The following is a 10,736-nucleotide window of genomic DNA, read 5'->3' on the forward strand; positions in this document are numbered from 1 at the left end:
GATACACAGTGCACAGCCCGGTCTTAAAGATTACCGGCTCTCCCCTACAACCTGTATGCTTATACTATGTCCCGTCTCCTGTGCGTACATTTGTTCAAAGTACCAAAGAAAAATGACAATAATAACGAAATAGAATAAATATTCCCAAAAAGTTCAAAATGTCCCGCGGCGTTGAAGAAAATCTCAATGCTGGACAATATTTTGGGTCAAAAATTGAGTTAGTCACACCTACCGTTCGTACTGAAATGGCGCAGTTATTACGTCCCGCTGCATTGCTTAGTGAGCAGTCAGTTTGTTACTTGGGTGGTTCGTGTTTGGGTATCAGCACATCAAATGTTAAGAGCTCATTTGTCAGGTCAATACAAAGAGTTAGCAGGGGATTTGTTTATTAATAAAACTCTGTATAGGACACGTGGGCACTCACTGAGACTAGAGGAGAGAAAGTTCCATACACAACGTAGGAAAGGGTTCTTCACAGTAAGGGCAATAAGGATTTGGAACTCCCTGCCGGAGAAGATAATAATGGCGGACTCTGTAAATGCATTTAAAAACGGATTGGACAGTTTTCTAGCTGAAAAAGGCATCCAAGGCTATAGCATTTAATATATTGACATTATGTATATGGGAGTGATACGAAATATAGTTGTCAATAGGTACGAAACCATTATTTTGGCTGGTGCATTATAATATGCACTGCTTAATACTGATACAGGTTGAACCCAATGGGCTTTTTGCCTCTTTTCAACCTCACTAACTATGTAACCTGGCCGAACGCGGACAATTTTTTTAAAGGGGCAATCACTTACACAGCATCCCGCACAGCCGCCGAACTGAGGTGGCATTACATTCCATCCTAGATGTTACAGTCAGCTGCTGGTGTCTCTGATAATGCACCGATGGTGAGAGCCCAGTCCTCAGCGTCTGCAGTATTCCCAGTGATATGCTCATGTTCTGTTCATTCCTTATAGGCAGCTAAATGAATTCTCCAAATCTATAGGTCGAAACCGTTGGCAGACGGGTTATTCTTTCATAACGATCAAGAACCGGAACTCCCGAGCGAAAAACAGACCAACACGTGTATACACTTCCTGACGCTGTCACCACATATCTAAGCAACAGACAGCCCGTCTCTCTGACACTGTTCGCTTACCATGCAAGGTAGCGGGACGCGCGAACGGCGCCCACTTACATACACTAACTGCACATCGTTCCATCCCAGATATTGACCCAAAATGATTCTGAACCTTGAGATTTTTTTATTCCTCTGTGGCTATAGGAATGCATTAAGTTCACTTTGAAAAGTTTTTTTTGTAGTTTAATGTTTTACTTAGGGTTGGTACACACTAGGCGATGTGCTCTATGAGCGACGTCGCCTAGTGTTTTCCCCCTGCCGGGCGGTCGGCGGCAGTGCATACACACTGAGCGATATGATGAACATATCGCTAAGTGACGTCACGCCAGTCCAAATTGAGCTGCATGCACAGCTGACAGCGTGAGTCGTTAACGGCCCGCGGGGCCGCGCATCGCTCGGCTGTGGCAGCATACACATTTAGCGATAAATTAAACGACTTCGCTCAGGAAGTGTCAAAATGAGCAATGTTTTTTAATTTATCGCTAAGTGTGTACCCACCTTTACTGTACTGTATTTATTTAGTTAGATATTTTTGGGCTATTCACGTTGTCTTTGATAAATACACAGAAATTTTATTTTTTGTTTTGTGTTTTTTTGAGAAATATATATCATTTTGATTGCCAGAGCTTTCTTTCTGACCCCACTTTGTTAGTACGGTATATCTTTGTGGGGGTCTTGTACCCCATTGTAGGAGCTGCAGTTAATCGCACTGCAATAGGTATTATTTGAATTTCAATTTTTTTTGTGCCTCATTTTTGTGTTTTTTGCTTCATTTATTTTCCTCCCAAAATCCAAATACAAAATCATTGGCTCCCAACAAAATTAACCCTAGCATGAATGTGTGCGTGTGTACATGTGAATATAGAGTGTAAGCTCCACCGGGGCAGGGACTGATGTGAATGGCCAAAACACTGTGGAATATGTGTGCGCTACATAAATAACTGAAAATAAAGAAATAATACATTTATTAAAATGACCCTTTCATCTGAGTGCATTTATACCAAGCCACTGTTGCACATTGGAGTGTACCCAATTTAGTTTTTTATGTTTTACTAATTAATTTACCGTAGTGTATTATTATTATTTTTTCCCCCGTTTGTGTATTAAGCACTACGGGGCTCCTGTCCCAATACATCTGACCAGTCACTCAGAGCTTGGTTATATATCATTACTGTGACCGTGTAGTAATGTACCTTTAGAACACACTAACATATACGGAGAAGTGCTGCTGTAATGTGATTGTTGTGTGTCATTGTACAGGACCCAGAGTTGTTCCTTGTGGGTAGGAAACATCACGGATCAGATAACGGAAAAGCAGCTGAGGGACCTGTTTAAATTGTAAGTATTTTTGTTTTTTGTTGGTATTTATAATTTCTCTAAAATCATATCCACTATCTTCAGATAGGCGGGCAGATGTATCACACCTTCTACAGAGGGCAAATGATGGAGTTGCCCATAGCAACCAAGCAGTTTGTAACAAGCATTTATCTAGTACATTCTGTTAAATAATATCCAGGATCTGATTGGTTGATAAGGGTAATAACTCCACTTGTCCTGTTTTTTTTTTGTTTTTTTTTTGGGGGGGGGGGGGTTCTAGTTTTCCTTTTTTTATAAATCTCCCCCTAATACATGGAGAACTGTGCAGTATTGCTGTGTAATATCACTTGCAGAAGAATCACGAGATTTACTCCAATAGGACCCACAGTGATCATGTATATTTACTGCTGTAACAAGGGTCTTCCCTTGCTCAGTGCCTCCATGCTACACGTGATGCTGGCGGGAAGCTGTGTATTCTCGTACAATGTGTGCGTTTATCATGGATGCGCAGTGGTGCTTGTAGCGGCTGGTGCAGAGTTGAACTCAGGTCATTTTTGCGGACCGATCTTGCGCGATATTGCTCCAGAGCCGAGCGCACTCAATTACGGGTGATGCAGAGTCTCTATTTGCGGCAGACGGGGTACTACTGGGTGGTAATGGAGCGTTCATCCGTAGGCAGGTTTAGCAAGGACGTTCCGGCGGAGTTGCGGGCAATAGTCATACGTACGCACAGATCGATATACCTATTTTTATATAGGGCTGCTGCATGTGTGTACTGATCATGATGATGCTTATGAAACCAAGTGCGCGTATATTGGGGCGGTGCTGCCGCGTAGATGCGTCCCACTGCATGCTAGATTATTCGCTGCACATGCGGTGCGGGCGTTATTACAGCTGACTTGCGTACAGCACTGATTCAGCCCTTTAGTCTTTAATGCGCGCACCTGTATTGCATTAAACGTACACATTTGGCAAACTAGCGTCTGAGAACCACACTGCAGTGTGTGTGTAACGCTACATATATACCGATTGTTATATTTATGCTGTATCAGCAATGCGCATTGATTAGCCCCCGTGTCACATGATTTGTATACTGTTACAGGTATAAAATCTGTTCCCCCAGGCTGGAGGACGGAATGGATCTGTGGACTCTGTAGAGTTTTGGCTTCATTTCATTAACTCCGTTTTCCTCAGATAATTAGCCTTGAAATTAGCACTGCTGCTATCTGTTACTCTGAGGCATCTCCTTGCAACAGTGGTCAGCAGGGCGTCAGCGCTAATGGATGCTTTCAAATTAAATTAAAGGGACGCTGACGCCTTTTCGTTTAACCCTGTTTCCTCTAGCCCGTACGTTGATGCAGGAACTTATCGCTGTATACATACATCCTATAAATATACGGAGTCCCCAGCTTTGAAAACCTTAAAGGGGTTTTTCCTCCATCACACTAATCACCTATGGACCGTACATACTCCTGCTCCATTAATCTGCCTAATGTCCAGAGCTTCTGTGCAGAAGCAGCTGGACTGAGGAACACTGGGAAGCATAATGTTCAATTAGCTAACAGTCTGTAAAATGATAGCTAGAATGGGATTCGTTACTGTAGGAAACCTGTAGTCCTGTTTGGTAGGTTTGATTGATTCCCCCAACCGGGAGTTACTTTTAGCATTTACTGAAGAGAGATCCATTATTCTTTATATTGCGGTGTTTGTACCATTGCGAGAGGATGGGGGGGAGAGATGCCAGGGAGTACTCTGTTACACTTTCCCTCCAACAAATTTCCAGAATAATGCAGCAGTCCGTAGGTATTAAATGAGCGAGACTTCAGCGCCCATCGTAAGTGCAGGTTCGTGTCATTTTGCGGCAGAAGATTTTTGGATGTTCTTTAAAAATCATATGCTTTATAAAAGGGAAAGGGAGAGACCTCGCTTCCAGGAGTCATCATTGGTCTCCATTATATTTCTAGAGCTATGTAATTGTCAAAAAATGCGGCAATTGTCTCCTTGCAGCCAAATGTTCTCGTTCGACATCTTGACAGCAGTGATACAATTACATTTTCATTCACTTCGATATATGGAGACTGAGATGTGCAAAAATGTAACTGCCAGAAGCTGCAGTCAAATATATTGGTAAATTAGGATAAATGCACTTCCACGGAGCACAGGGACCGTCTCTCTCCCTCCCACCGGGCTCCTGGACCTCCCCTCTTAATTTATGATTGCGTCACCTTTGGTGAACTAGTTAATTAATGAGAGAGGTGTTTCAGCATAGATGACAGTAATCATAAATTGAGAGGGGAGGTCCAGAAGCAGAGTATTTTGTACCTGATGGAAGGGGTCACGTTGGAGGGTCTGCATTAGGACAAGTTGCAGTAAGGACGGGTTATCCCAACAGAGAACAGTTCTTCTGATGTTCCAGTGTCCCTTTAAACAGGTGCAAGATGACTGTTTTCAGAAATGTTTTTCTCACTTTGAAAATTGTTTTTGCTATTTAATTTTAATATATGATTTCTGTCTAGTTATGGTGAAATTCATAGCATTCGGCTCCTCGGTGAACGGTTTTGCGCGTTTGTTAACTTTAAGTGCCCTATTGCTACAGCCAAAGCACTGGAGGCGCTGCAGGTGAGTGTTCGCTTCCATTGTACCTAGGGTCCAGATGACAGATCATAGACACCAGATTTCATTTTACTTTTTTATATATTTTTTTGTACATGTGAAATCTAGAAATTAATGGACAATTCTAGTTTATGGGGGGTATTCAATAAGTGTCGGAAGCTGCCGTCTTGTCCGAAAGACGGCAGCTTCCGACAGAAGTAGGTCGGAAGGGGTTCCGACCTATTCATTAGAGGCTGATTTTTTCCGACTAGTCAGGAATTCCCGACTTGTCAGAAAACACGTGGATCGGCGGAATAGCCTCGGATCCACGTGCTTTTGTTGGAAACAAGGCCAAATCCGACAGGATTTGGCCTAGTTTCCGACAACTTCGATCCGACTTTTAAAAAAGTCGGATTGAGGTGGGCGGAGCGGCGGTCTATGGGGAGCGGTGCGGTGGCTAGTGGGAGCGGGGATGAGAGGCACTTTGACGGCTGTCCCCAGGCCAGGTACCTCTCTCCCTGCAGCGCGGCACGGGGCGTGTTTTGCGGCTCCCGCAGCTCCCTCTGTTCTCACACACGGGTAGCTGCTGACAGCCGCACGGACACCGGCCAAATCCGACAGTCAGATTTGGCCACTATTTGAATAGGGGTTATCGGATCCATTACGACAAATGCATGTCGGAATGGATCCGACTCATATTGAATATACCTATATAAATGGACAATTATTGTACCTGTCACAGGTTTGTTCCTTGCGAAAGGTAAGATTACAAATGCTGTACACATATGTAACTAGGACATCAAATACACGTTACATCTACAGAAGAACCTGCCAAATGTTGACGTGTCTCTGAACCATCATTTCCATGCTAAAATAAGCTGATAGGACCAAATTGCAGCCCGTGCTAGATGTAACCAGAATAAAAGGTTTTAATAGGGATTTTACTTTTGAGCGCTTTTTGAATTTTTGGGGGGTTCGATAGGGAATTGTATTCCTATAATGTATAATAAGTAACTCTGGTGCAACCGTGTGGTCTATAGCTAGTGATTTATTTGTTACGGCAGCTTTAATTAATGTTTAGTGTGACACAAGTGCCAAATTAAATATAGTTAAATGGCACAACAGAACACCTTTTAAATGATGCCCCTTGAGGAAGCCAACAGTGTTCCATGGGGACTTGGAGGCTGCTGCTGAACGATCATTTTGCTGCACATTACTTGCGCACTCATCTGTCTAGCTGGTAGTCTTAAATCCTGGGCGGCATTGCACATCAAGGTGACAAAGGGGCATGTGAGCCCCAAAACACTTTTTGCTGCAAGTCTCTGAGTGCCACGATTTGATTCTTCTGCTACGTACCTACCTCTGTCCAGAGGGTACCAGAGCCGAGTGTGTTTAGAGTGGAGTACCAGGCTATCTGGATTGTATAGCGGGAGATATGAGCGTGCACTCTCTACGGTTACTAGATCCAGCTGCAGGAGTGCTCCATCTATGCATTCATACAAACATAGTCCAAAGAGCAGGGCACTCGCCAGGCTTGTAGATAAACAGCAAATAAGAGTTTATTCTTTCAGTTTAGTTCTCAGTAACAGTCAGTGTTTTGATTGTAATCCTGACGAGTGAACAAATGGTGCCACATTTCTGCATTTTTGATTCCCTGACTAATCTAACATTTCAGGACCTTTGTGTGTCCTTTCTTCAGGGATACAATATCAAAAAGACACTTACATATCTCTTATATCCCAAGTGCAAGGTGGATATAATTGTTTGTTGTTGATGTTGCTAAATATTTAAAATGAATAGTGAAATCGTCCATGTGTTTATAGAGTAAGCATACTGTAAGTACTGTAGGTGGGTAAGCCTGCTGTAAGTAATTAGTAAGGTTCAGTGGGGCAGATGTATTAAGCCTGGAGTAGGGATAAAGCAGTGATAAGCGGAAGGTGATCATCATAATGATTGGCTGGTGTGTTATCACCTTCCACTTATCACTGGTTTATCACTTCTTTATCCCTTCTCCAGGTTAATACATCTGCTCTTTATGATCACTAATGAATGAATTCCTGTTGGTGTCCAGTATCTGCTGCTTTGCTATTACAGGGCTTTCTCTGGCAGGCCACTTGCATTGTCCTGGTTGAATGTCTTGAGTGTTTGAATGTTTTGCTTCTACAGTAGTTTGTTTCTCTTCTACCAACAGGGCAAAGAAATTGAGAACACGCGGTTATTAATTCGATACCCGGACAAGCCTTACCGACCCTCAACTGTTAGCACATCGGAAGCACAAACAAAGGCAGCTGTAATAAAGTAGGTTTTCCTCCGCTGCGCAGTATCCCACTCAAGTTGTGATGTTGGTCACCGGCGGCCTCTGCAGCAAGTGTACAGGCGGTGGTCGGCTGATTGCCTGTACACACAGCACGATGCGCCGATATGCTGCAGGGCCGACCCGGTAGGTCTGTACATTACTTTGTTCACAGCCATATCGCTAGTACACAGCCGCCAAAGCACCCACGATCTATCGGACAATGTCCGCCCAGCTTAAGACTCTACTTCGCCCTAGCTTTAGAGAAGTGTAGGAATCTATACTATAAGGTGCGCCTAATATCATAACCAGGCTTAAGTCACCATGTTTTATTACGTTTTAGTTTTTTGTTGCTGCCAAAACTGATTTCAGGTGCAACCGATATACATGGGGGCATGGGAGTAAACAGATAATGGTCTTCATAAGACGTTGGACAATACTGAATGTAGTTCATAATCGATTAGTGAGTCCAGTACCTGCAGCCTGTAAGGTTACTTTCTATGCTATTAGATGTAAGACCTTGGTAGCGCACTGTTTGGAAGCTAGCCGTGGCAGTCTGCCCTGTGACTTGCAGTAGTCTGTTTCCTTCTCCGTCTAATAACCAGAAAGGGGGCGCTGCAGCTTCCGTTTCATAATAATTGTTTAAGAAACAGCCGCCTGCCCACTGGATGATCCTAATTAGTACCAAGCCTTGTGCCTGCCTCGCTATAGTCTGCGCACATCGCGTCTCTGAGTAACACAGTGCGGGGTAGTCATTGTAATCCTTGTTAACGTCTATCATATATTCCGTCTCCTTATGAGCTTAAGCTGATTACTTTCTCTTCCTACCTCTGCTGCCTCTGCTGTCTTCTAATGTGGGACCTGTAGTGCTGGGAGGTCAGACACCAGATATCAATATTTAATGTTCTGCTACAGTGTGCTAGCCTAGATTAATGCTCTCCAATACAAAAGTGCAGTTACAGTATTGTGCACTCACCCTGCTAAGAGCTTAGAAACACAGGGATAATCATTATGTGTTCATGGGTTAAGAATGTGTGAATAAGTATGTATTTGTGTGCGTGTGTAAAATAAATAAATATATATATATATATATATATATATATATATAGCTATAATATGTGTGTGTCTCATCAACCTATAGTTTTTGTTGTCAGGAATGAAGAAAATGTACAGTATATTTCACAATGTTTTTATTACCCTGTGTAGAGGATGATAGGACTCAACAGTATTTCCTAGATAAGCTATATTAACATTAAGGAGACCAGTAACCTCCAAGCAAACACTGACCCCTGACATAGGCCCTCATTCCGAGTTGTTCGCTCGCAAGCTGCTTTTAGCAGATTTACTCACGCTAAGCCGCCGCCTACTGGGAGTGAATCTTAGCATCTTAAAATTGCGAACGACGTATTCGCAATATTTCGATTACACCTCTCTTAGCAGTTTCTGAGTAGCTCCAGACTTACTCGGCATCTGCGATCAGTTCAGTGCTTGTCGTTCCTGGTTTGACGTCACAAACACACCCAGCGTTCGCCCAGACACTCCTCCGTTTCTCCAGCCACTCCCGAGTTTTTCCCAGAAACGGTAGTGTTTTTCCGCACACACCCATAAAACGGCCAGTTTCCGCCCAGAAACACCCACTTCCTGTCAATCACACTACGATCACCAGAACGATGAAAAAGCCGTGAGTAAAATTCCTAACTGCATAGCAAATTTACTTGGCGCAGTCGCACTGCGGACATTGCGCATGCGCACTAAGCGGAAAATCGCTGCAATGCAAAAAAAAATACCGAGCGAACAACTCGGAATGACCCCCATAGTGCCTTATCAGGTTTGTTAGCAAACCAAAAAAGCACACTAATGGCCAATACCATGTTGTACTGCAGGTGGGGCAGATGTAACATGTGCAGAGAGAGTTAGACGTGGGTGGGGGTTGTTCGAACGGAAATCTAAATTGCAGTGCAAAAATAAAGGAGCCAGTATTTACCCTGCACAGAAACAATATAACCCACCCAAATCTAACTCTCTCTGCACATGTTACATCTGCCCCACCTGCGGTGCAACATGGTTTTGCCCAATTGCTAACATACCTGAATAACCAAGTACCAAGAGGGTTTGCTGCTAAAAGTACTGACTGCTTCTTTGCTTATGGAAAGTAACGATTGTCCATCTCCTTTTGCAAATTTGCAGATAATTGCACAAATTTGACCTTCTAATATTCTGTAAAGTGATGACTCCTGGTCTTTTCTCCTGTGACACGCACGGCTACAGCTATCTGGATTGTGTTTTACATGGCACAGTAGTGGGAGAGGAGGCCGCCTCGTAGGCATGTCAGTCCCTCAACCCATAGAAGTGTTACACTTTTTTATTTTGTCACACGATGCAACGGACACATTGATCTGTCATCCGAGTAGGGAGCGCTATCAGGAGGGATTGATGGAATGTGTGGACTGGTCATATCTCAGTCATATACACCAATAATGTGTATTATCTCTGTCCCTATAGTGCAAAGAGGAAAGTAACTGCCAAAACCAATGAATGTTATTACTGGAGATCCAGCGGGTGCAGTTATGGAGAGAAGTGCCGCTACCGCCACATACCGGAGAACAAGGGTGTAGACCGGAAGCCCTGGAAATCCTGATCCATCTTGCCCGGTGGCCTCTTATTTTATTTATTTGCTCTTGGATAATACCGAGGGACAAAGTAAGGATTGCAGTGTTTCAAGTGCACTTTTTAAAATGGAGCATCACAGGTACCCCAGCGGTACCATCCCTCTCCTATGAAGATCTCCTAAGCTAAGGGTCTGGATGTCCATCTCCTTCTCTTGCCTGGAACGGCTGCCTCAGTTTTCCTTGGTAAACCACGGAAAGCGGAGTATGGATCGGAGCTTGCACTTTATATTGGACTGCGCAGACTATGCCAGCTGTTACAGACCATAGGGAAATACGTGCTGGAATCCAGCCGACATGGACTGGGTGTGGAGACCCCGCGAGCCGAGGATTTCCAGGTTTCTAAAGCATAGCTCCAAGGAGGCCATTGCATTCATCAGCCGCTGCAGAAATCATGGGCAGGCGCGGAGCTGTATCACCTGAGCCAAATGTTGATTTTTTTTTAAATCTAGCATAATTGTTCCAGCTGGCAGACGCAGCATGCGAACGGTGTCTGATGAGGACCAAAATGTCATGCCTGCTGTGTATAAACAACCATGGTGGGAAAAGGCTGTTACTACAGCCTTGGTTGTGCCTTATTTTATACTGATTTTTCTATTTTTAACACTTTGAGTATTCACACTGTATTACAGAACGGAAGTGTTTACGTCGCCATTGTTAACTTTCCATTACATCATTAGCCCCAAAAACGTTTACTCCTCTAGTATTACTGTTACGCCAACAAGATTGTGTGCCC

The 10,736-nt window shown here is 43.7% G+C and overlaps 1 protein-coding gene across 5 annotated transcripts in view; it reads left to right on the top strand.

Annotated features, from left to right (window-relative positions):
* Positions 1-10,735, top strand: part of LOC135056751 (stress-induced-phosphoprotein 1-like) — a 141,930-nt gene extending 131,195 nt beyond the window's left edge. For 2 of the 5 annotated variants that reach the window (XM_063962292.1, XM_063962291.1), the window contains exons 12-15: positions 2,393-2,470; positions 4,966-5,068; positions 7,233-7,339; positions 9,837-10,735. In XM_063962292.1, coding sequence (XP_063818362.1) covers positions 2,393-2,470; positions 4,966-5,068; positions 7,233-7,339; positions 9,837-9,972 — 424 coding nt within the window. In that variant the 3' untranslated portion in view covers positions 9,973-10,735. The other 3 variants (XM_063962293.1, XR_010244062.1, XR_010244061.1) reach the window with 3 other exon arrangements.
* The last annotated feature ends 1 nt before the right edge of the window (position 10,736 follows it).

The sequence above is a fragment of the Pseudophryne corroboree genome, chromosome 3, assembly GCF_028390025.1.
Source record: "Pseudophryne corroboree isolate aPseCor3 chromosome 3, aPseCor3.hap2, whole genome shotgun sequence".
Taxonomy (NCBI): domain Eukaryota; kingdom Metazoa; phylum Chordata; class Amphibia; order Anura; family Myobatrachidae; genus Pseudophryne; species Pseudophryne corroboree.